This window comes from Amblyomma maculatum, chromosome 11, assembly GCF_055883805.1.
Source record: "Amblyomma maculatum isolate TAMU_Amacu chromosome 11, ASM5588380v1, whole genome shotgun sequence".
Taxonomy (NCBI): domain Eukaryota; kingdom Metazoa; phylum Arthropoda; class Arachnida; order Ixodida; family Ixodidae; genus Amblyomma; species Amblyomma maculatum.
The window spans coordinates 64,121,923-64,149,248 of NC_139354.1; the positions used below are offsets into that span (position 1 = coordinate 64,121,923).

Below are 27,326 nucleotides of genomic sequence, written 5' to 3' on the forward strand. Positions count from 1 at the left end.
GAGATCGTCCCTGCAGTTGGTGCTACAGGCTCGTGATGATCGCAATATTTATTACGGAGAGTCGGATCCTCAGGTTGCGTTCGAAAACGTGGCCGACGCAGGAGCAGTTGATACCGGCTGTGCGGTCATAAGGCGTCGGCTGCTCCGCTGCATATTGGCGCCGAAATGAAAAATGTGAAACCTAGAACTGTAAACGGTAATACAAGGCTGCTGGACGCTTGGGTTTGCGACCGAATTGACCACAGGAAACACAATCGAGTTAGGTAGTTCTACGCCCACGAGGACCTGAGTACAAACACGTCAGGCACGTTAAAATATGCGTCTGTAAACATTGAGCCGGACCTACAAAGGGGAAAATGTATGCAGTTTACAGCGAACTATTCTCACGACAGTGGCAGCGAAGTTAGCGGTTCTGTAGGGAGCTGTATTGAATGGCAGATCCGATATTATCCTCACATAAAGACGTAGGGAAGCATATGGGAGCCAAATAAATTTCTGCTGTGCGCGCCAGCTGAAAATGTCGTTAAAGCGATGGCACTCGTTGGTTAATGATACGCCCAGTATAGCAGCAGGTTGAAAAAGGCGCGGTGATCTGCGATGTTCTTCGATATGCGGCCGCGATTTTCTGAGTCACATCAGGTGACATTGAATTGGCCACTAAAATGCTGCCACACCTTGCTTAAGAGCGACGTAATATTTTGTGGAAGACTGAGTTGGAGGATGAGGACGAGGATGACGAAAGGCAGGGAGGTTAACCCGTAAAAAGAAACCGGTTTGCTACGCTCCACTGTGAGAAAGGGGTGAGTGGATATAAAAATTGTGAGAGAGGTATGGGTGAAGTTAGTAGTTTTCTGCTGCGCTCTTTGATTAAACTGGTTGGCTGCAAATATCAAGAAGTCTTCACTTTAAAACGTCTCAACTTCTTAAATTTGCCTCATGCATCTCACTTCGCCTCATCGAGTAGTTCCGTAGCATCAGAGGGAGGTTCCTCCTTATATAGATGCCGTCACACTCATATATTGCTAACCGCTTCAACACATTTCCGCACTGGTCGCCAGAAAAGTTTTCGGGAACACAGGAATGAGTCATCACCATGAAAGCAGTGTTATAGTTTCTCTGTGACTCTCTGCGTTCAGTAATTGAGTCCAACCCGCTGCCCCATCTATGAGGTTCGTTTGGGCAATGCGCATGCGCTCGTTTGTGGCGTACCGTGAGGAACATTATTGGAAATACCAACACCTCCAACAAGGGTTTGCGAGGTAGAAGGTGTTCGCAGCGAATAAACCACTGAGAGACACAAGGTATAGTCACAAGGCAAACTCCAATGCAGCGAATTCGGCCAGCGAGTATGCTTTAAGCCCTCAAAACTGTGCCTGTGCCTGTGTTTTAAACAATATTTTGAGAGAGAAACCAACGCAAGCTCGTTGGCGAAACTTATTTATGTAATATACAGCACACGCACAGGCCAAAATATTCCCCTTTAAATTTCATAATCTCCAAACTCTAAAAATGTCGCCTCAAGGTCGCTAGGACTTGCTTACAAGAATGAAAGCCGGAATGTAGCCGACATATTGTAGCTATTTAAGTGAACACACACAAATCAATTCTTAAGCTATTTATTTGGATATACTTCGAGTAGGTCGGAAGATATCTACTTGTCACAAGTTAAAATAATATTAGGGGTGGTAGCGAATGGCAAGAAGCCCGACTCTGGCCTTTCATTAAGTAAGAAATCTGTTGGTGAATAGTTTTCATACATTTATGAATGAAAAATGAGCCGGATAACTTATATTGCTACAAAATGTTTCTTGGGAAACGCCAGCAGGAAAAGGCAGCTTTCATTAGTAAAGTAATTTTATACACCACTCTGCTTTAACGCTCTTGACAATTTGGCAAGGGACAGTTGTGCTATGTTACGAATGTTAGCTGCCGAATTTCTTTCACAAAACTTTGGGGTTTTGTATAAGCTTTGTGAACAGACATTCATCGCTGTCGTAATATCTTGAACCTTATCAGCCCATTGTAGCCGACGAAAATGTACAGTTAGAACTGGTGCTTTGTAAAAGCTGACTGCCGTAATTATTAACTCTCTTACAGGCTGGGAGCAACTCATGATGGCCAAATTGCTGATCACGCGTACCCTAACAAACCAAGCGCACAGAATTGCCCGTTCTTTCAAGGCTACATCATGGGCACTGGGAAGCTTGGTGCCATCAGCCACCACTACTCCCAATGCAGTCTCGACCAGATGAAGTACATTGTCACGTAAGTTGACATGACACTTGTAGAATCCCTCCACCTACACATCCCCGCTGCCAAGATATGCGGAAGGTAAAACTCGACCAGCACAAATAAATCGCAATACAGCGGTTATTGCTACTGAACTCCACGTTTGCATCTCTTCTACACAGATGTACAACCTCCCTTAATTTTTACCTAAACGCTAGAGCATCGACCGCCGAGTCCATTAGCGCCAAATGACGGCACGCAGCGGCGTAACAATCAAGAAAACGCACATGCGCTCAATGGGCTGTCCGTTGCAGCTTTCCTCTATGAGGTTATTACGCAAAGCGGGCAAAATAGCGTCTGCTTTTTTTGTCGATTATTGAAATTCTTTGAGCTTCCTGGACAACGCTTAGAAAGATAATACGACAACACATACCGCACTCATTCCTGTAGGAGAGGAAGGTGGGAATTCGCAAGCGGAAAAAAGCGATCAGATATAGTTTTTATCGCTTCAATGTAAATAACAGCTCTCACCCGCTTTCTAGGAAATGTTCTTCGTGTAGTATCACGAATACTACAAAATAAACACCACAAAATGCTAACTGGAGCTCAGTTATAACTATTACAGTCATGGAAAGCATGTAGCCCCTTGAAAGATATTAAGTTTCTAAACATCGCAGTCGCAATCGCGCGTTTAGTCCCGGACAAGCCGCTTTTACTGGCTGGCACTGCATCGTCTGAATGCCAGATCGTTTTCCTACCCTGAAAGTGTACATATGATCGCACGCGCTTAGCTTCCCAGAAACGTACCAGTGTATTCACAGATAGATAGGGGTGTACGAGTTTTTAGCTGAAAGTTTTAAGCAGTTTTCATACGCTGGATATTTGCGGATGCGCCGGGAGGACTACCACGTAGCTCCTCGCTTTGTACTCCACAATATAATGAATAGGCTGTGATGTAATGGCAGTTATGGTGATTTACAATCTTCTTTTCCTGACAAACGCGCCCGTCTCTTTCCGGCACGTGTCTAACATGTAGCTTTTGTGTAACGGGGAGTATTGAAGCTAGCACGCTTGCACAACCTTGATGTTTTATTTATACAAGAGCGTAATTTGCGCTCTCCTGCTGAGGTTAGTTCTTTTCGTTCGCGTTTCAGTGCGGACGCTTTCTTTACGCTGACGAACTCGAGGTTTTGCGGCGTTAGAGTGATTTTTCTCATGCCGGCATGTCGGGCAGGAGCGCATCGCACATTTGGTGTTGATGGCCGCGTCCTCGTCGTAGACATTTTTCTTAACGGACGGAAGGTCAGGTTCGTGAATGTGTATGCTCCAGTTACGCGCGCTTTAACGAATGTGTTCTTTCGTTCAGTTGCGTCGCAGGTTTTCGAGCCTATCTGGCACGTGCTCATAGGTGATTTTAATTGGGTACTTTACTCAACACGTAACATCTGTGTACAAAGTCAGGGTACGTCCTGATATAATGCAGAGGTGTTGGGGAAGCTTGTACGAAAGCTCCAGCTATCCGACGCGTATGTCACTCCACACGGCGACGCTTTCGTGGCCATAAGGGCACGAGGCCGGTGCGGGAGTCGCATTGACCGCGTGGATCTGTCTCCCACGCTTGCTGATGTCTTAGTATCCTGCGAACTGGTTACTCCACCTGTTGGCGTCAGACACCTCAGCGACCACCTCCCGGTCGTTGTGTTGTTGAGGAGTGCGTCGGGCCGTCCACACTCATCAGGAACTTGGCGCATGGATGTCTCCGTGCTCCACGGTCTTATCAGTGTCCACGACATCCGCCGAGACATAATCAGCTCAGTCGGTAAGATTGCAGATTTCAGTTTTGAGATGTGGGATTTGTTGAAACTTGAATGGTGCGATATTTTGGTCCGCGCAGATAAGCAAAGGCGGGCGCGCAACACTGCAGGATTGAACGATGTGCTGCTCCGCATGAGAATCATTGGAAACGCTGACGAGTTGACGTTCTCGATGCGTAAGTATTTGGAAAGTCTTCGCATGCGGCATCATCAGATTCTAGAAGAGGGATCGCAAGCCTCGCGCATCGCTAAGGACCTGCGTCTGCCTGCTTACGATCCGGACGACTTAACGTACGCGTGCAGCTGTCGGCACAAAAATGACAGACCTGCCCCCATCGAGGAAGTGCGCATGCAAGACGGGACAACGTCCATGGAGCCTGCAGATGTTGAACGCGTTTTTCGAGGCTATTTCAAAGCGACCTTCGCGTCGGAAGGCCTCTGCGAGCAAGGAGGTTTTGAGAGAGCGACTGCAGACTTCTGCGGAACATTACCCATCCACCGGATGACATGATTAAGATGCTGTGCGCCCCAGCAACGGATAAGGAAATTGTAAGCGTGTTGCGAAGCATGCACCAAGATTCGGCACCCGGACCAGATAGATTGGTTACGGGGTTTTATTGCACTTTCTTTGATGTCATTGAAAGGTATCTGACGCGCCTCGTGAAATTTTTTTCGAAGAGGGCAAAAAGCCAGCATCGTTTTCTTCAAGCCGGATCGTGCTAGTGCCGAAGCATGATGCGACTTTATCGGAGCTGGAGGTGTGGCGCCCGATTACGCTGCTTAACATGGCTTACAAGTTGATGATCTCCCTTTTGGTCAAACTGCTGCGCCCTGTCCTACCACTTCTTGTCAGAGAGTATCAATCATGTGCAGTTCCGGGTCGCACCGTCTTTTCGTCAATCACGCTGACCCGAGACGTGTTCGCTTATGCAAAAGAGAAGGCAGTAGACGAGGTCTTTCTCCCCTCAGTCGAAGGCATTTGACAGAATCGAGCACGGCTTCTTGTTTGCTGTCCTCCGCTGCTTCGATTTGCCTCCGGTATTTATCGACAGGATACGAGTTTTGTTCAGCAACCTAAGTAGTGCATTGTTCTGAACGGGTCAATATCCCCTCCTTTCGCAATAACAAGAGGAGTTCGCCAGGGTTGCCCCTTGTCGCCTGCACTTTTTGTCTTGTCATCGCATCCCCTCTTAAGGAGCGTTGCCTGTGAACGGCTCATCTGAGGCTTTCCAGTGACGGGGCAAGAAGCGGTAGTGATATCAGCTTACGCTGACGACCTCTCGCTTTTCTTACGCTATGGCCGCAACTTCGGCGCCTTTCTTGCTGTTTTTGACACATATTACAATTTGTCTGGAGCGCAGTTGAACGCCAGCAAAAGCCACGCGCTGCATCACTTTGGCTCTTTCGCGGACCCTCTCCCAGTTTGTGTTCCATTTGTCGACGCGGTCCGTGGGCTGGGTGTTATTTTCGAAGAGCGGCGTGTCGCCACGGACGTGGCAGGATGTGGTCACGCGGGCCACAGGTGCGAGGTCGGAGTGCGCCCAATTTGCACTTTCCGTAAAGACAAAAGTCGAAGTCGTAAAGACTAAGGTGTAAGCCTACGCGCTCTACGTTTCGCGCGTTGTGGTGATTCCGCGTCGAACGGCAGGTCGCCTCACCTCTCTGGCTGGGGCCTTCGTTTGGGATGCCAAGACAGCTCTTGTCGCGCGTTGTTTCCTTCACCTACCGCAAAAAGGGGAGGCGTCGGGCTGCCATGCGTCAGCATGGTGGATCGAGTGCTCACGTCGAAACTTGTCTCTACGCTGCTCAATGATCCGCGGTACCCCCGGCACTCCCTGTTACAGAACTGGCTGAGCACGGCTCGCCGGGCCTTTCCTGCAGACAGGCACATGGGCCCACAGGCCGAAAGGCCTCACAGGTTCTACCAAACGGTAGCAGGCTTTAAGACAGCGGTCGACAGCGACCATACCTGACCTCCATTTTTTTATGTACCCGCAATGCAGGTCAACGAGATAGTTGCCTCCTCGCGTTTAAACCGCGACGACTAGCTTCACACGGCCGTGAACAAGTGGCGTTGGTGGGCCTTCCTGTGCACCTGAGCCTGGTGGTGGACCTGAGCCGTGTGCCTTCCGAGGTCCACGATTTCGAATGGTACCGGCGATGGCTCGTGTTACTCACGCGATAATGCCTCGCCATGTGGCATGTCGTGCCGAATGACCAATGCCCAAACTGCGGCCGCAGGTAAACCATGAAGCACGCGTTCTTTGAATGCCCATTCGCGCCGGTCATGTGGCGCTTAGTGAGAAGGATGTTCTCCTTGCACGGTGGCCCTTGCGCCAGGCCACCACGCGGATGTTTTGCGCGGCTAGTAGTCGCCTGTGTATATTTTTTGGCTGTTGAAGAGGCGTTGCCTTGATGAAGCCCGTATGCAACCAGCCAGAGCCGTGTACCCAGCACTGCAGAGATTGCGTCTTCTATTGTGGAAGTATCTCTCTGATCAACTGGACAGAAATGGAGAGGCGCGGTTTCTGCGGCGCTGGCACACCCGTTTCTTCTTCGTTCGGGGCGGCAGGCTTGTTACGCCAGCTTTGCCATACTAACCCCTCCCCCCTTCTATACGTACCTCAATTCATGAGGAAGTATATTGCCGTATAAGATATAATCATCGGTAATTAAGTTTCTCATTGTAATTCCTTTCGAACTTGTGTTCTGTGGGTACTGATGAACACGAAATGACTATTAATATGTGATTGTTGCTAGTTAGCGAATTTATCGCACCTTTCGTTGTCCTCCCATATATGTACTACAATGCCTGTGTGTGTATATACAAGTACCTCTGTCTATAGAAGACAATACATTCTCTCTACTATTGCCACCGCCAAGTTGCTTAGTTCTTTTGCGGGCGCAAGTAAGCCCAATAAAGACTATTTCAGTACCATCAAGCCTGTGTCTTCTTTTGGTCTCTACGGCCTTGTCGCCACTACGTGACATCTGGGGGAGGTGGTGCTTATGATCCTTCAAGCGAAGACCCCAGCCTTATTCCTGTTGCCCTGGGGGACCAGCACAGATCAGGTCACCGAACCAGCCACCGACTACAGGGCCTGCAACCCGAACATGATCTGCTGCCTAACCCCGTTCGACTCCGGAAAGCATCAACTTTGGGAATGGCCCAGTCCACAGCAACAGTCGTCTTCGTGCAAACCCTGGAACCCCCCTCCCCCCACCTTTCAAGGACTGCCCAGTGAAGATGCGGAAGACTGGATGGACCATTTCGACCTTGTGGCAGAATTCAAAGGCAGGAACGACGCTGAAAAGCTCAGGCAAGTCTACTTTATTCTTCAAGAACATGCCCTAGTTTGGTTCAAAAATCACGAGAATTCTTTAAAGGATTTGGAGATATTTAATGCAGAGTTTTTGATGGCCTTCGCAAGTTCGGTCTGAAAAGAAAGAGTTCAGGCCCTCCTCCAATCAAGACTTCAACTCCCAAACAAGCCCGTCCTGGCCTACGTAGAGGAGATGAAGTGACTATTTCGCCGCGCCGACCCTAACATGGCCGAAGGTGAGAGAGTGAAATTTTTATAGTTCGGAATTAAAGAGTCGCTTTTTGCAGGGCTTCTCAGGAACCCGCCGAAAACTGTGGACAAATTTAAAAGTGAAGCATCGACCATCGAGAAGACGTTGGATACCCGGATACGTCTCTACGAGCAACCACTTCAGCCGGACTACTCAAGCCACTACCCCAGCGTATCTGCAAGTAGAGAGAACCTTCGGCACCTCATCCCGGAGACCGTACGATAGGAGCTCCGCCGATTGCTGCCATCATCGCATCAATACCATGTGGCGACGCTCGCGGACGTCGTCCATGAAGAAGTACAGCAGGCGCTGGGCGTTCCTAAAGCGACGGCTGCGACAGTTCTAGCACAAGAGGTAACAGCGATGAACTACGCTGCTGTATTACGTCGCCCTGCGCCCTGACGTGAAGACTTTCCAAGCCCTCGCCGCTACCGTCCTGTTCCTGAAAGCCGCCCCTTGGCCCCACCCACCAAGCTTACCAACGATCCCCAACCCCAGGAAGTGCAATGCCTGGAGGACAGCGAACCGGCCATTATGCTTCCACTGCGGTGAAACCGGTGACATTCTGCGCCATTGCCCGTCGCGGATTTGCAGTCGACGCTCCATGACCAGGCCCCGTTAACGACCGCAAGAAATCGACAACTATTAGCATAGCGGTGAGATTGCGCCACCAAGCCGTCGCTTCAGGTCTCCATCGCCGCACAGGGCCCGCTTTGCGTCGCCAGGCCATAACTATGTTGAGAGTGTGCGCGGAAGGTCCCCATGGCCGCGCAGGGAAAACTAAACAGAGCAACAGAGCAAAGTCTGACTGTAGATCACAGCAGATTGTGGCAAGCTCTCCAAGAGATGGGAGTTTCAATCCACCTCATCTGTCTCCTCAGGAACTTGTATGAAGGGCAAGAGGCCACAGTCAGAACTGGGCATGGTCTTACTGATTGGTTTCCGATTGAGAAAGGAGTGAGACAAGGCTGCATACTGTCGCCCTGCCTATTTAACCGATATGCTGAGTGCATCATGAGGAAGGCCGGCCGGGACGAGTCTTCAGCTGGAGTGAAGATTGCTGGGAAACGTATCAACAGCCCTAGATATGCGGATGATACCACTTTAATGACAGAACTTAAAGTGGAACTCCGGAGACGTTTGATGCGCGTACTAGAAGAGAGTGAGAAGTTTGAGCTTAAACTGAACATTAAAAAGACAAAGATCATGGTGTCTTGCCCTATCGAGTCCTGGAGCATCAAGGGACATGAAGTGGAAGCTGTGACAGATTTTCTCTTCTTGGCATTCAAGATTTCCCTGGAAGGAGACTGCGGCCATGAAATTAGGAGACACCTGCTTCTGGGAAAGAGAGCCATGGCTAGCCTTGACCGCCTAGTAAAGAGCAGATATATTAGTCTGCCAACCAAGAGCCGTATAACTCATGCTATGGTCTTTTGTGATGTATGGATGCAAGAGTTGGACTGTGAAGAAGGCTGACCGCCGAGGAATTGACGCGTTTGAATTGTGGTGCTGGTGGAGACTCTTGAGAGTTCCTCGGACGGCCAAAAGATCAAATCAGTCGATATTGTCGACTATAAACCCTGACTGCTCATTGGAGTGCCAAATTCTAAAGTTAAAGCTCAGCTACTTTGGTCATCTGATGAGAAGAGAGTAGTTGCTGGTGAAAGATTTGATGTTGGGAAAGGTTGAGGGTCACCGGAGGAGTAGGCAGCGAACGCGATGGGTAGATGGCATCCTCGATGCGCTGCAGATGAAGTTATGTGACGTTAGGAAGATAGTGAGAGACCGGAAAGCGTGGCGTGATGTGGTCTATAGGGTGACGAAGAGGCGAACGCGAATGAACGACTGAACTGAACTGATCTATATATTTATATATATGCATATATACATGTTGTTACGGGGGTGTTCATTTGTAGTCTTAGCGCTGCGAGTTCGCAAGGAACACCAGCACACAACACTGTAGCTTCTGTTTTTTTCTCTCCGGCCTCTTCTTTATTCCCTTGAAGCCCCGAAGCACATGGCACTTCCCCCTTCGCCGGCGAAGCCCCCAGAGCAAGCCGTTTAAGGAAGGTGCCGGAGAAGGAACCTTTTTAGCTGAGCCACATGCACCACCTGGATCTGGCGTGAGCATCGGCCACTTTCGGTGCGGCGTGAAATTACATAGTTCACGTCAATCAGAAGCTCCACAACGACAATTTATTGCTACAGCGAAACAGCAGCTTCTGTGCTAAACCAGGCTTGCGCAGCGGCGTCCACACAACGCTAAATCACCGGGCACATAAGAGACTTGTGGGCGTCGGCGGCCATAACGCTCCTTCCAACATTCCTGCCAGTGCAGGATGCGGAGGGGGGCAGCGTGGCGAGCTTCTTCGGCTCGACATAAAGTGATGGCAATAGAAGGCTCGTTGTGGAGGGAGAAAAGAAGGATTTTATCAAGACAGCTGCGGGAAAGGTGAGAATAACGGAGGAAAATGGACTGTAGCCAGTCGTCTCATGCTGTGTAGTGTTATACGCGTCTATACTGAAAGGGAGGATGTCATCCCAGTTATGATGATCAGAGTCCACAGAGTATATATATATATATATATATATATATATATATATATATATATATATATATATATATATATATATATATATATATATATTGTTGAACGGACCAACAACACTCTGACCACTATGTTGGCGATGTATGTGGACTCTGATCATCATAACTGGGATGACATCCTCCCTTTCAGTATAGACGCGTATAACACTACACAGCATGAGACGACTGGCTACAGTCCATTTTCCTCCGTTATTCTCACCTTTCCCGCAGCTGTCTTGATAAAATCCTTCATGTATAATAACGAGCACCCTTATTTCCCCTATATATATATATATATATATATAGGGGAAATAAGGGTGTTTGTTATTATACATGAAGGAAAGAAGCCAACAGTCGGCGAGGCAAAGGAAAGCATTGGGGATGGTACTTTGTGTCTTTTTTGTAATATTTACTTGGATAATCACACATATTAGTACTGCAGTCTGTTTAAGGGGAAGATAATTAAACACAAAGTAGAAGAAAAAACAACTTGCCGATGGTGGGAACCGAACCCACAACCTCCGAATATCGCGTCCGGTGCTCTTCCAACTGAGCTACATCGGCCGCTGTCCCCCCTGCTACTTTCTTGGGTATTTATGTTGTCTGGATACGAACCTTGAGAGTGCTCACCAGCGCCACCCTCAGCCATAGCGGCGGACGTGGAACGTCCTTTGTTACCGCCAGCGTCACGTGGAACGTGATCAAGAGCGAGGGCGAAAGCTGTGCTAGAACCCTCTAACGCTACCTATGGTTTCAAGACTGCTAGAACCGAGACCCCCGTAAGCAACAAGCAGATCAATTTAGGGGAAATTTGGGTGCTCGTTATTATACATGAAGGAAAGAAGCCAACAGTCGACGAGGTTCGAGCACAAGCAAAGGAACCACTTCGTCTTCCTCATCGCGTAACAATATATATATTGTGTTAGGAAATGTACACAGTGGTAAACGCTAGTTCACTGTCAGACGCACACGACACACCGCACATCACAGAACGAAGTCAGCTAGGCCTGAGCGTTGTCTTCTTCCCTACTTCACATCAGCACGTCGTCGTCGTTTCCATACTGTGCTCCGTAACAATATATGTGTATATATATATATATATATATATATATATATATATATATATATATATATATATATATATATATATATATATATATATATATATATATATGATAGTGTTACGGACGATCAAGGAAAAAGAAGCGGGCAGTGGCGCGGACAGTAGCGCTCGCGCTAGGCCCGGCAACAATTCATTAAACGTCATCTCACTGTCATCGACCATCTCTCTGTCCTATGTTCTGTTTTCATCGGCTTGCCGCTTCGTAATAATATATACATATATATATATATATATATATATATATATATATATATATATATATATATATATATATATATATACTTTGTACGCAGAGTTCATAAATATTTAAATACGCGGTTAGCCCTAGCACAGTGAAACCTGTTCAGTCTATGCTGACCTCCAGAATTTTATTCGTTAATTACAGCTGAATATTTAGTAAAGACTAATTGTGTATATATTCCGAAATATTTGGCTCAAGAGCAAAATTATCAATGCAAAACTTGCAGATTTCAAAAAACAGGTAGCTACGTTGCTTCCATAAGGTACGATTTACGCACTATTTATAGGCCTTCAGAAATGCTGTAACATGACCAGCTGTTACTTTGAATCGTTCGCCAAGGGGATAAAACCAGATTCCACGTAGAGAGCACGGCCCAGAGAAGCTCATTTTTATATCTCTGGCGCGACTGTAAGCATTAAAGTGACGCCGCAGTCACGGGGAAGTATTTTTTTTGCGCCAGGTGTCACTTTCAGCTGATAAAAATATCACTTTGCGTAAACGCTAGCTTCATGGACATTTTGTTTTCTAGCCAATGCTTAAAAAAAAATATCTGATTAGTCTTCAGTAATTAATTTAGTGAACTAAACAAATATTGGAGGTTAGCATTGGGCGACGCTGAACAGCCCTGAATTGGTTTCACTGTCCTAAGGCTAACGATTTCTTTTTGTATCTTGGTGCATGGTAGCTGGGGTGCCTTATATATTGCCGCGATGTAGTCAAACCATTATTTGTTCTTTTTTTTCGACAGCTGTCGGCATGCGCCCTTATCACTTTGATTCTCGTACGTGGATCAATTATGCATTCTTTGTTCGTTCATGCTCGTTGTTGCGAGCTGCAGATTTATGTTTCTTTGTCGCCCCAGATGTGCCAGATTGGTATCGAATACTCTTGCCACTCGCTTCTGCTTCTGCAATGTTCTAGGTTGTGCTGGTCATCGTTTCCGGCTTTATCTAGATGTTCCCTCGCCACCTTTAAATTATGCGTTTCTCAGTTCGACGACCAGAGCGCACGTTTGCTGCCATCGCCGCCGCCCCGTTGTTTAGTTCATGTGCGGGCGCTAGTCAGACCAATAGAGTTTTTTTCAGCAATGTTATGCATGTGTCCTTTGTTTGGTGCTACTCATGATACCCTTGTTTCACGCGTCAGACAGCCGATAGCATCACGTCACTCTCCGGGGGGGGGGGGGGGGGGGAATTGCCGTTCATCATCATCATCAGCCTGAATCTACCCTTTGCAGGGCGAAGGCCTCTCCCATATTTCTCCAATTAACCCGGTTCTGTGCTAGTTGCATCCACTTCAACCCTGCGAACTTCTTAACCTCATCTGCCCACCTAACTTTCTTGCGCCCCCTGCTACGCTTTCCTTTCCTTGGAATCAAGTTTGTTACCCTAAGCGACCATCGGTTATCCTCTATTCGCACTACATGTCCTGCTCGTGCCCATTTCTTCTTTTTGTTTACCACTAGAAAATCAGTAACTTGAGTTCGACGCAACACAAGAAGCTAGACAGACACCGTGACGCTGACAGACTGTGAACGAAAGAGAGAGGATAGAGAATCTGGAAAGTAAACTGACCCAATCTGCACGCTTCCTATCTCTAAATGTTCAGTTCAGTTCAGTCGTTCAGTCGTGTCCGACTCTTCGTGACCCTATGGCCATGTCACGCCATGCTTTCCGGTCTCTCACTATCTTCCTAACATCACATAACTTCATCTGCAGCGCCTCGAGGATGCCATCTAACCATCGCGTTCGCTGTCTACCCCTTCTCCGGTGACCCTCAACCTTTCCCAACATCAAATCTTTCTCCAGCGACTCCTCTCTTCTCATCAGCTGAAACTAGCTGAGCTTAAACTTTAGAATTTGACCCTCCAATGAGCAGTCAGGGTTTATGGTCGACAATATCGACTGATTTGATCTTCTTGCCGTCCAAGCAACTCTTAAGAGTCTCCGCCAGCACCACAATTCAAACGCGTCAATTCTGCGGCGGTCAGCCTTCTTCACAGTCCAACTCTCGCATCTATACATCACAATTGGAACTACCATAGCTCGAGTTATACAGATCTTGGTTGGCAGTGTAATGTCTCTGCTCTTCACTAGGCGGTCAAGGCTTCCCATGGCTCTCTTTCCCAGAAGCAACCACCAACATTTATCGTTTTTCGTTCCTGCGCCGTTAGCAATTTTTATTTGGCGGAATGGTCCTAGAGGATTCTAGTTTTTGGAAGGCAGCAGACATATGCGAAACTCGAGAGAGACATATTCCCCCACACCCCCCGGAGGAACGTGGCTGTGTTATATGGGTTGAGAGCACGGGCTCACAGGCCCGCTGGTTTGGGGCTGGGGATCCTTTATTGCCGACGTCGCTACATGCTGTTTAGCCTCGTTTGCTTATCTAGTCGTCGCGGTTTTGCCTGTGGTGAACAGTCACTGGGTTATGACATTCACCGAGCGCAGCAGTTGTCTTCTTTTTTTCTCTACATTTGTTGTCATATGGCGATTCAGGGGCCTTATAAGGGTTCGGCAGATTTACTGTAAAATTGTCTGTGAAAAAAAATTAAAACGGTAGTTCTTGGTCGTTTCCTCATCTATTAGCGTCAATAATGGCATAAGGTCAGATTTCAAAATGAATTCACGCGACCTTCATGACGTATAAAATATAAGTCAGGAATATTCCTGGAAATTTTCAAATACTGTTTCAGCAGTTTTGATAGCACTCCACTAATTTTTTTTTTTTTTTTTACTAAACATAGGTGGTGTAATGAAAAATTTATTGTCTGCTCTATCCAGCTGTTGCTTGAGGACGACTCCCTTCCGTTTGTACCTCAGTGATGGGTCGTGATGTGAGTCCTCATAAAGACACACAACCAGTTTATATCGGCCTCTCATTAGAATATGTAATCGCAAAACTTTTACGCCCACGAATATACAGAAAAATCTTAAGCGGCTATTTTGCCGTACGCTTTCTTTTTAGGTGTGTACTATACCACCTCTTGGTTAGAACAGTTGGAGAACAAATAGAAGTTAACATTCCTGTCTGCTGGCCTACAAATCACCGACAAATGCCGTCATTGTCAATTTTAGAACCATACTAAAATGATAGCGATTTTTCAGATGGTTTGAAAGTAGCCCTAGAGCCCTGATTATAAAACTACCCAAGTACAAGCGCAGGAATTTTGACATTGTCGTTGTAAGTTTTGAAAGCAACTTTCTTGAATGTTGAACAGAGAATGGAGATATGTGTTCTTATGGTTTTCTTAAATCGTGCTTCGATTCGTCGACTATATGAAATCGACTTCATTTCCCGTGCCGGTAAACGTAACAAGAATATTCTTGTAGACATCTTTATTCTCATTTTAGATGTTTCGGTTCTTGCACCACAGACTCCGAGGCTCTTCATGCTGGCAAGTGACCGCTACCAAGCCATACAATACAACGAAGGAGTACCCTGGGATGGTTTTGTCCGCAGACGAGTACTGTCAGAGGAAGTTTGCCAAAAAGAAAGACGTCAGAGCTGACAGCGTAAGCAATTACCGTATGAGCCCCTATTTCCTCTGAACGCTCTTTTTGCTCGAACTTATTTTGTGACAAAATTTTTTTGTCTTCTTTTCAGAGCGGATATTTCGACCCACAATGTTTGGTACGCTGTTACTTCAAAGAAACCTACGACACGAATCCCAATAGCCAAAGCTCATACCAAGACTTTGACGCACTAGAATACACGTCATGTGGACAAGGGAAGGTACAGTGACATTGAAAACATATTTCTTGAATTTGTCAGCAGCTCACATATGCAGAAAGAACTTGTATCGCTCATTTCGCGGAACTATTATAATATCTTGTCACATACACATGTCTGGGGGATGCCACTCGCAAACATATCTTTGCCTTTGTGGCGAGTTGAAGCAGTTCTTTCAAACCTCATGTGCTACGATTAGATCTGCATGCTCATTCACGACGCGATTGTTTGCAAGCTGAGTAGCTAGCGAGGTAAAGTAAATATTCGCATCCCAGTCATCTTTATATGAGTACATCGAATGGGTTGAGTGATGGATGTATATTTATAAAGATAGGGAAACACAGCCATAACAAAAGAGTTACATTGTTCAGACATCCACATACGAAGTTCAATAAGGTGATTTCGTCCTAATTAGTGTTAAGTCTCCCATAATTGAGTAAAACGCTAGGACGAATGAAGAAAAAGGGTACAAAATATTCCTGTAAAGAATTCAGTGGCAAATACTCAAGCTGTTCAGTCCCGGTAAATCCCAAACTGAAAAGCAAGGGCCACTGAATGCGCCCTGTAGCTTACGCGTCCTTATTTGGGGCAATGAAACATGCTTGGTGCCTTCTGCAACGGGATCGATTGAGCAATATATATATATATATATATATATATATATATATATATATATATATATATATATATATATATATAAACAAAATTTTCTCTATCGAGTATTATGCTGTAGGAGAACGGTTAACATGAAAGAGGTGTGAAATGAACGCTGCATTTTTGGAAGTAATAAGAGACGCTCTGTAAGTTTGGAACAGTGTACCAATGTATGAAGTGGCCATGCTCAAATGTATCGCGTATTGCATATGGCATGCAAAAGCAAACACGATGGGCTGATCTCGATCATAGGAGTGCACCATCCAGAGAAATTCGAATGCAATGCGGCATGGCTCAATAGTTCCAATGGATCGCAGATGTTCAAAATAGAACAATGAACGCGTTAAATCTCACCAAAGAGCTAAACCTAATGCTAGATAGCATATTTCGAGCAGACACTTTCATGTGAGTTAACTCTTGTGTATATCATATTTTCTGGCGATTCTAGCATGGATGCGTGCTGTACTCAAGAAGGAATTCAGCTAGCTGAAGCAGTGGTGGCCGCAAAGAACACACCAATGTTGAACTCCAATGGCAGATCGCGAGCGCTTGGTCGGACCACAAGCTGGGAGCATCCCTCCACTGTGGATCCGTTCCTCCATATTTGCCAATGGAATGCATTCGATGCTGCGGGAGCATGCTCCATGGTGACGTAATCTAATAAGCGCGTAAATCGGTTATCATGGCTCCGCCTTCTACAATGGCCGCCGTCGCCTTCGTCGTGTTGCGAGGACATTTTTGCAGCTATTGGCAAACGAAACATGCTTCATGGCATGAATGTTTGCGTTCCTGATAAAGCATAATCAGATCTTGGATCGAAGCTTACACATGTCTGAAGTGACAGAGGTGCTGTTTGAAAAAGCTACCGAAGCCGAACTCAGCGCAACGGCATCTCAAGCGAAGGGAATAAATGTTGTTCCTACTTGCAGTAATTCAGAAGCTAGCTTGTTGTAGTATAAATAACGTAAGGATAGTTTAGAAACATTTTTCTTGCGTCAGTTGGGACGCGGAACCATTTGCCAGTTGCGCATGCGAAAAAAATATGTCGTCGCTGTCATGGCTGGCTTCAGGGTTTCATCGTACTGCTGCCGCCGAAGTGTGCAGGAACAATTTAAAGAATCATATATACAGGTCACGTGACGTGCTTTGTAAAGTGAACTTAAAAGGAAAGCTTACGTCATATAAGGTACTCCATCTTATTCTGTAGCAGCTTCTTTTACGACCGGGAGCCACTGCTCGTCGATACAGATTCGCTGCGACAGCTGCCCACTGCGATAGGCATATTGCAGGTGCTTACCGGCGGCGTCCGCTCTTTGCTCGATTTTGATGCAGACCGCCATGCTAGACTTTTCATCGTGAGGATTTGGAGTGAAAATTGGTTCCTTGAAGGTCGACAAGCAAGCGCAACTTTCATGTCATCCAAAGCTGCTCAGACCGCCGTACAGCGGCGAGGAAGCGAGGATACGGCAGCCGTGGCAGGGAGTAGAAGCGGGAACATCAGCCGCAGCATACAGGCTTCCTGCTAAACGACAAAATCCGGGATCCACAGCTTATCCCAATCTGCCACTGGAACAGAAAGATCTCACTCCCACTCTGCCATTAAAATTGCTGTCCCAAACAGAGTAAAAAAAACTTGATCTCGATCTGGCATTCGAAATTAACGCAAGGAACAAAACACAGAAAATAGCGAATTGCCATTGAAGTTGGACTTCCTTCGGTGGCGGCGCCGGCAACAGACAGCAGACAACGCGCGTGCTGAAGTTACTTCTGCTAGCACAGAACAAGGGTAAAGGGGGAACAGTTCAGTTCGCAGGTCGAGCCAAAGTTTCGACAAGTGGACTTGTCGAAACGTTGGCTTGACCTGAGAACTGAGGCGCACCCCATTTACCCTTGTTCAGTGCTCCTTCATACCGTGTTAACCATCTTCTTCCTCTCCTTCCACCTGGATCTGCTAGCACTGTGATATTAACGCACCGGGCCACGTCTCACGCTCGTTTTGTTTCTGGCGTTTTGACTTCCACTCCCACTCCCGTCACACCCTGCCGCCACAGGCGAAGAAAGTACGCACCGAGCCATGAAAGAGGTCATAAGGGCGCTCCGACCGAATAATATTCAGACATAACGAACTGTGACTGTCACTCGCAAATAGGTGGCTCCTCGGCTCTTCGCGCAGATAGTGTGACATCCGCTTTCCCAATAGCGATGAAACCCCCCCCCCCCCCTCCCGCTACGAGCTTCACTGATGGAGAACTCCGAAGATGCCGCCATTTGCGGCCGAGGTCATAAATTCAAAGGCTGCGCCTGAATTCTCACGATACCTATTAGACGTGGCGCAAAGTCAAGAATAAATACAATAAAAGTCAGGCTTAGGAACTCTAAAATGAAATATTAGGTATTGAGATGTGCGTCGCACAGTAGAAAGAAAAGCTAGGCCGCCAACTAGTATAGTACAACGAGCATGGAAAGTTAATGATTTCAGCGCTCTTGAAAGGGAATTGTTTTTCTTACAATACATATTCGTACACCTGCCCTCATTGACACATTTACTTGTATATTTTTGCGTTTTCCTTTGCAAATGAATATTTCGCCGTCATTATGTACAACTTTTTGATTACTGATTCTTCATTCTTCTCTTGTCTAGTTCTGCATTCAAGGAGTTTGCACAGTGCCGCCAGAGGAACACAATTAGCAATGAAGTGGAATATTTCACGAAGACGCCCATGTTCCATCTAGGTCTTATTGCTGCCTTAAAAATAACACAAAACAAATTCAGTAACAAGCGCTAAAACACGATGCATTGTAATAACAATTTTAATATGAGGCGCTGGTATACTCTTCTGTAATGCACAAAATTGAGGCAATAAAAACATTTCACATGACTTCATAACTGACACACTCAACTCTATCGAAGCTTACGTGAAGGAAGTATTTGTATAATCACGTGTTTCCAGATTTTCGTTCAAAGACATCCACCTTTAACCAACACGAGCATTTCTTTGGAAATAAAGACAAGTAATGTTTGACGAAAACCTAACTTACCCTTTGTTTGGCGTATTATGGACTTAATACTTTACCCACATTAGAGAGCCCAACGTAACACACACAAAAAATAGTGTTTAATCTCCAAGCTAGCAAATGGCTAATGAAGCTTGAGGTGCACAATACGCTGGAAGAAGTGATAAAGGCCAAGCAGATCTCATAATAAGAAAGACTGTCTAAGACACGTACGGGAAGAAGCATGCTGCTAAGTCTAAGCATTCGATATGAACGCTAAGTAGGCCAGAAGACGGACGTCCCGATTGAAGTGAGGAATCGACTAAAAAGTCTACCGCTGCCACGGAACATATCCAAAGCATCAACAGGAAAGAAGGAAGAAAAGGGGGGAATGCTACGGAAGACTTATCAAGGAAAACAGAGCCTGGTCTATGTCGACGCCGCCGAGTACGAGGACAGGCATGCTATGGCTGTGGGATTAACAGATAATAAACGAAACGCAAGAATAAGCCCCTCGGTCAGGACGAGCTTAGCTGACACGGCTGAAGCGGTGGCCATTGCCCTTGCTATAACAGGGACAACGGCTAGTACTACATTTATTAGTAGTTAGAAAACAGCAATATGCAAGTTTCTGAAGGCAATGGTCTCTCTTCAGGCAAATGAGATGCTGGAAGCATGTCATGTGGGACAATAATCCGGCTAATATGAGCACTAGCCAACTCCCAGCTTCAAGGAAATGAGGGAGCTCATAAGTTTGCCCACGGTATCACCTTACTCGTAATCTCTGACCCCCACAACACTCTAGGCAGATACAGGCTAGTCAGCTATAAAGATATTACTGAACACTATCGAATAAACAGGGAAGAATACCCGCCGGTGGATGGGACACTAAATAAGAGCTAAGAAAGTATATGGAGGTTCTTACAAACAAGAACATTCCCGAATACAGCTATCCTTAGACAGTGGTACGAACATTTTTTAGACAGATGCAGCCTATTCTAGGATGATGCGGATCACGTAAGTATGATATTTTTACGGGGATGCAAGACGATGAAAACAGTACAACAAAGCACAGAGAGATAATGTTCGATGACCGTGAGATGGCGTTTAATGAAATGTTAGCGGCCCAAGCGCGAGCGCTCCTGCCCGCGGCACTGCCCGCTTCTTCTTCCTTTCTCGTCCATAACATGCCCCGGGGCCACTGAGTGATCGTCCGGATCGTGGACGACAACATTTACTGATGTTGATGATTCCATGGCATGATGATGGGCGTGTCTGGATGCTTGAAGAAGAGGAAGAAAGAAGAATGGAACGGCCTGCCGGCATGATGATTCCCGGTGAACCTTGGTCCAGGACACTCTCGGGCCACACTTTGCGACGACTCGATGGAGAAGGTCAAGCCACGCACCGCATGGCATAGGAAGGAGAGGGTGTCTCCAAGTGTAGCGGTCTCTTAGGTCGTGGGGTCTTTGGTCGGCACATCTGGTCAGTGAGGTCACATATGGTCGTTCAGGTCTCTCCTTGTGTCTTGTGGTCACGTGTGGCGTCTCGGGTCAGTCTCTCCTTCGTCGTGTCTTGTGGTCGGCGTGGGGGGACAGGGCGGAGGAACGGTAAGCTCTTGCTGGGTCCGGCAGGCTGGGGAACAGCTATGCGATGCCTCCTAATCTTCAGCCGACGGCGCAAGAAGTCGCAGGGCGACGAAGCTCAGGACCAGGATGAGTGGATGATAATGAAGTACCTCGCACATCCAACAAAATGTCACGGGGCGGCAAGCCGATGAAAACGAGAACAGAGGACAGACAGATGTTCGATGACCATGAGATGACGTTTATTGAAATGTTAGTGGGCCTAGCGCGAGCGCTCCTGCCCGCACCACTGCTCGCTTCTTTTTTGCTCGTCCGTAACAATATTGACGTGTCCGGAAATTGAAAATATAAACCAAAGCAGAACAGCCTTAAACAAAACTGCACAGTTTGAGTCCTTACTAAGTTCACAAGAAGCGGATATTACTGTTCTATGCGAACATGGTAAGTACTAACATCTACGGCAGCGAGTTTGTACCAGTAGACTGCAATGTATTTCACAAGGATCGTGATTGAAAAGGGGATGTAGTGGCTGCGAGATGCAAATAATGTGTGAAACCTTCGAGAAAGTTTCTTATTTAGGATGTAAAAAGCCTTTTTTTTGCAAAGTTTCTATTAACAATGTTAGAAATATTTTAGGTTCCCCCCATATAAATACCTCCTAACTCTTCTATTGTTCTAAACAATCTAAGAGAGTAACTGATACTACATATACAACAAGGAGAAAGGGATCTTAATTTACCAAACACTAACTGCACCTCATTTTGATATCTTCACATATCGTTATAAAATTGAAATGTTAGATATTGCCTGCACATTTGACCTGTTACAGGTAGCAAGCAGTTTTACTATAATTCAAGGGCACTCAAAATCGACACTTGATCTGTTCGTTGGCAAAGAATCGATAAGAGATGATTTCACATGCGACGTTTTGAGTGGTATCTGATAATAAAGCAGTCCTGTTGTCTTTAAACGGTTTAGATTCCAGTGTTTTTAGCAACATCTAGGTATATTGGAATGTTTCTTTAGCTGACGACGAATAAATAATTGATATGCTAGCATTCAACTTCAACACATTCCGAACAAATGTCAACAGCATATGGTTCAAGTTCAAAGATATCGTTTTTGAATGCATCCAACAGTTTGTACGAACCATTGCTAAAAAACCCGTCATAATCCATGGATTACTCTGAAAAGTTACGTTTACAGCGGCAGCATAAACGGCTGAAAAAGAGGTGAAAACATTCCAGTTCCCACAATTTGAAAGCTCCAATTGAAAATGTAACCCTGCAACTAAAAGCTGAAATTGATCATAATTCAGACAAATATTTTACACGGTACTTCTCTCGCTTATTCAACCGTCTTACGAGAAATTATCTCGACTTGTAACTCCAAGTTCTCGGTCTCCCACTGTGTTTTCAGTAAATAGTGTACATGTATGTTATGATCATGCAATTTGTTCAGCATTGAATCATTCTTTAAAGCGGTACTTACCAATTATAATGGCCACCTTTCAGAATTTCACGTCCTCAACTTCACTGCCTGATTTGGTGATTAATGAGGCTTGTGTTTGTAATTTCTCACTGAAAACTAATGTAAACTTTCTCCTGGACCTGGCCACTCACCTAAAGCCTTTTTGAAGCTTTGCACGAAATGGCACTCTAAATATTTCTGTGTCATTTATACTAACCGCTGAATGAATCCAATACCGGACGACTGGGGGCTGTCCGAATAAAACCGATAAACAAAACGGACCACAATTTACCGGCCGGTTGCAGTAACTTCAAAACCCTGCAAAGCATTTCATCACTTTTCTTTAGGAACACAATATTATTAAAAATACAGCACGAATTCTGGCAGGGTACTGTACAATCACTCAACTAGTTCAGAATATACATCACTTTTCCCAAAACAATAAATAATGGGAATCAGACACACGCGATATTTATAAATTTTTTAAAGTCTTTTGATACAGTGTAACAAGATAAATGGATGGACAAATTAGAGTCCTTAACAAAAAATAAATTACTTCCGTGGATCGGGGGTTTCTTGTCTCTCTAAACAATACATCTTTTAATACCGGAGCTGTTGATTCTGGTGTTCCTCAGGGGTGTGTACTAGGCCCTCTACTGTTCTTACTCTTCATAAATGACATTGTTGATAATAGTTCTGTTCATGTTAGATTGTATGCAGATGACTGTGTGCTCTACAGCACAACTAACACTCTCCAAGACCAAAAAAATAAATAACGAGTTTTTAATATTAGTAGCATGGTGTGAAGAGAGGCAAGTGACAAGGAGCTATGAAAAGACAGTATTAATGCTAATCACCCAAAAGAAACGACTGTTATTGTTCCCGTACCACATTAACATCACTCTCTCAGAAGTAATGCATTACAAATGCTCTGGTCTCGGGATTACTAATAACTTATTATGGACAAAAAACATCAAAACTGTGACAGCTACCGGCCTCTATAAACTGTTTTTCTTTGACGATCTTTAAACTGATACGCCAACGTACAATCGCTCGCATACAACACCACGGTCCGCTCAACACCTAAATATATCGTCATAATTTGGGACTCGTTCACCGCATCAAATAAAGACAAACTTGAACGCATTCAACCACAACCAGCAATATTTATATTAAACAAATATGATTGTAGCTCAATTATGCAATTCCTTCTACATTGTGGTTTCCATTCAATGAGTGAGGGGCATCGCATTTGTATTTCGAAGTTCTTCTTGAAGTTATTAAAAAGACATTACAATATCAACAGGGCTGTAATTCTCACTTCCCCCACACGCTATCAAATGAGAAACTACATCTAAAAACAATAGCACCTCTAACCTCGAGAGTTAATTCATTTAAGAACTCTTACTTCCCTCGCACCATAGGTGACTGGGACAACCTTTCTAACGACGCAGTGAAACATAAATCAATAAGGTGATTGAAGGGAATCTGAAATAATTTACCAATATTGATATGCCTTTCTTGTATGTCCAGTTGTGTGTATGTACCCACCTGCCAATGTCTTGAACAAAGACCGCAGAATAAATAAATAAATAAACAGAAGAATTTTAGGACACACAAGAGTGGATCTCACACCCTGTAGCCCAAATAGGTCTAATCGAACTGGCCAAACATCACGTGCGGGTCCAAGGACTCCAGACCGTCGTCTAGGCAGATAGGTTGGCGCCTATGCTGTGTGCGTTGCAGATTAAATTTTTACCATCACCACCACCCTGCGAGCCCTAACTGGTCGCATGCAGGTTTTTGTATACAGACTTCAGCGCTTGTAAGAAATACCGTATTTGCGAAAAGACAGAATCGAGCTTCTGCAGCTCAACCCACCATCGTGTGACAACAAACCCTTTACAATATCCTCCGTAAGAGGTACATAATACCCACATGATGAAACGAAAACACATCTCTGGACATTTTTAATCACGCTAGCCTTTCGTACTGTCGTACGTTATGGGGTGGAGGGTTATTTTGGTTAACAAATCGCTACGGACGAATGGGTACTCTCCTAGATGAGAATTGAGTGGAGTTGTGCGCTTTTTTGTGTGTTCGTAGTGAACATTACAAAATTGCACAACAGTCCAATGTTGCATTTTGCTATGCAGCACCCTTTTAGTGTACAGTAATCTGTTACTGCAACTTGACGTTTAGCTGCTTTAACGCGCTATAGATGCACTAAACTATTTTCAAATACGAGATTTTAATTTTCAGTTTAGGGGATGAAACATGTAGAGGTTTAATCCTGCTTCTCTAGGTGGCCCCAGTGAATGAACGTATAAATACTATTCAATGTTGGATCTTATCCAAGACGACACCACAGGAGGAATGTTGCCACTAACCTTCCGAGCAGTAGCAACAATGGTTAACCAAGATACTTCGTTAGGCGAGTTGGTAAACATCCATTGTCATCAAAAATAGCGCGAACAGGAAGACACAAGACAAGATAAAAGGAAGTTACAGGACAAGCGCTGAGTCACAACTCAGCCTCAGCATTTAATCCAAGGCCCAGACAAAAACAAATATGTCCAAAACGAAGATTTCGCGTGAAACATCCCTGGGTTCATCTGCATCATTTTGTTAACGTTATATAGTATGATAGAAACTGGTATTCCAGCTGTCCTTACGTCATCATGATCCAAGAGCACGCGGTGGATAACCGCGAAAGACGTAATTAGAGCTACACAGACCCGGGTGCTGTCGAAGCGTTTCTACTCTTAAAATTGCGTACTAAGTACAATGCAAAAGAAGTGCGGGCAAGCTCATAGCTAACTCATGCGCCCGGACCGATAAAAAAATTAAGCGTGGCTTAGGTCTGCTATGCCTGGATATACGTTGCGAAAAGCAGTGACTAGGTCGGGGACAGAAGTTAATTTCTCCAGTCTTCTGCGCCGTTCGTCAGCAGCTAAACTCTCCTTGGCGTCCATGTCGCACACGTCTAAGTTCACCGGCGTTTTGTAATGCGTTCACAGGAAAGGAAAAGGCGCCGCATCTGTCACGCGCGGAAGGCAAGAAGCGCCGCCTGGCAGAGTAGGAGCGCCCTCGTTCCCGCTTGGTCCTCATAGCTGACGGCAGATGGGTGACGTCACATCATTGACGGCACCCTGATCGAGTGACTTAGGTATTTTCAATTTGCACTCCAGTCGCCGTATCCTTCACGCGCGGAATCCCGCTATCATCCACACGGTACACAAGCGGAATTATGAGCAGCGCTTTACGACCAGCGCGGCGTGGCACAACGGTAAAGCGCTCGGCTGGGGATCCAAGGAATGGAGGTTCGATTCCCGGATAGATAATAATAAGGAGGAGTCGCACACCTCTTAAGCGTTGCTAGGCAACGCCGGCAGAGCTTGGTGAGGGGGCTGAGCATTTGGCCTTGGCTGTGACGTCACGGCATACGGCATACGCGAAGCTCGGCTCTGACCCTCGTAGTGAAGCTTTTAACTTCAAACACGTGCCTTCTAGTGACGTCACTCGGAGAGCTAGCGCATGCGCAGCTGTGGCTGAAAGTGATCACACGCACGTGATACCCGGTGTTGACTTGAATAGTGAAGCTTTTCGCTTCAAAAGGGCTTGCTACACCCCTCAACCCCAACTTTGACTTGGTCTAAGGAATAGACTTTATTTTCCCAAAGCAATTGTGTATATGAAGGACCTCTAGTGGTGGGTTTAGGGTAATTTGGACTACCTTGAGATCTTGAAAGCGTACTGCCATTGTACTGTACATGGGCGTTTTGGTTTTCAACTCCATCGGAAAGCCCCTGGGAGAAAGTGTTAGTTCATAGGTTGGTCTCGTCAGTGGTCGACCACTGAGCGTACCGGTTAAGGCAACGTCCGTAAACAGGTTCAGCATACTAGCGCATCGAGATTTGCAGAGTTCGCCTATATTTGCTTGTAGCTTAGTGCCATTTCTTATTGCTTACTAAGTTTGATACTATACGAAGCCGCCGAGATATGTGTGTCTAGCTTCGATCTCTTTTGTAGGCAGGCAACGCGCAACTCATCAAATGGCTGGGCGTTAGCCTAATGGAGCATTTTTCTTTCCAGTTATCTGGGGATACCATGTCTGTAGCGCCGCACTAATTCTCACTCACAATCATTGCTTTTACGTCGAAGGCGACATCTGTGCGCTCCCGTGCTCAGTGGTGGCTCTGGTGAGCAATACCCGCGCCGTTCAGCGTGTTAGTTATAACGGTATTAATCAGCAATCAATAGCATCTAAATTTCTCCCCTGTATAGGCAAATTCGGTACTGCAGTGTTCAATGTAGAGGAACTGGATAGAGATATAAAAAAGTTGCAATTAAGCTGGGCTATAAAATTGCCCTTTTGCGGACTGTTTTTATGGGGAAGCATTCGGATGTAGTGCTCTTGGATGTTACATCGGCTTTTGCGTTAGCTATTTTATGGCTTTTGGTGCGGCAGCAAACCTATAATTTGTTATCTATAGTTATTTGGGAGCATCTATTACTACAGCAGCCACTTGGGGAATATGATTGCGCGTACATAACCATCCTACTATGTCGTTCGCAAACAGATTGTCGGCATTATCTGAATTTAGAGCGATGAAGTTGAAATGACAGGATTGTAGGTTTCGCCCTGTACTCACGCAGTCAGGCCTCTTCTGGTGATAAGGATCTTGAGGAGATCTGATAAACGTAAGTCATAATGTAGGGCATTCGTAGTACAATTGGAAGTACTTACTGGCGACAATACTTGCCAAGAGTACTTTACATACACCTCCTGCCGTCATGGGCAGATATGCCCGTGACATGAGGAAAGTACTTTAGGTCGGTATTTAGGTCTAGGAAAGCGGACATAGTCGGTGTTAGATTTACATCACGCGCAGCTGCGCTCTCTTTTTTTTGTCGCAATTTCTAAATGGTGACCGTGACGACCAGCATAAGCCAAGATTAGTATAAATTGAGACAGAGGCAGTATATGCTGTACTGTACAGCAGTGCGGTACACACGTACGACTTCGCCAGCGTTGCCCCGTCCACTTCGTCAACCGCTACCTTACAGAATAGGAGCAAATTAGAGTTCTTCCCAGGCTTTGCTAATGGCTTCACTAATGGAAAGACCCTCCGGCACCTCTGCTCTAGGGTTTTGGATTTGTTGATAGCAGACACGCGCAATACGCAGTGAAGTCAGACCTATGGCCAAGCGCAAATGGGAGGTGCTTGCGCCTGTCTATGCAAGGCAAAGCGGATACCTTTTATCACAAGCTACACATAGGTTAGCTCACCAAGGTGCAATACATACACGGTTGTGGCCA

At 45.8% G+C, this 27,326-nt stretch overlaps 1 protein-coding gene across 1 annotated transcript in view; it reads left to right on the forward strand.

The window, feature by feature from the left end:
* Positions 1 to 18,841, forward strand: part of LOC146173978 (venom metalloproteinase Antarease-like) — a 121,026-nt gene extending 102,185 nt beyond the window's left edge. Inside the window, exons 10-13 of the mRNA XM_084585309.1 lie at positions 2,098 to 2,265; positions 14,944 to 15,082; positions 15,174 to 15,302; positions 18,595 to 18,841. Coding sequence (XP_084441435.1) covers positions 2,098 to 2,265; positions 14,944 to 15,082; positions 15,174 to 15,302; positions 18,595 to 18,642 — 484 coding nt within the window. The 3' untranslated portion in view covers positions 18,643 to 18,841. The remainder of the gene's footprint in view (positions 1 to 2,097; positions 2,266 to 14,943; positions 15,083 to 15,173; positions 15,303 to 18,594) is intronic.
* Positions 18,842 to 27,326: the final 8,485 nt, after the last annotated feature.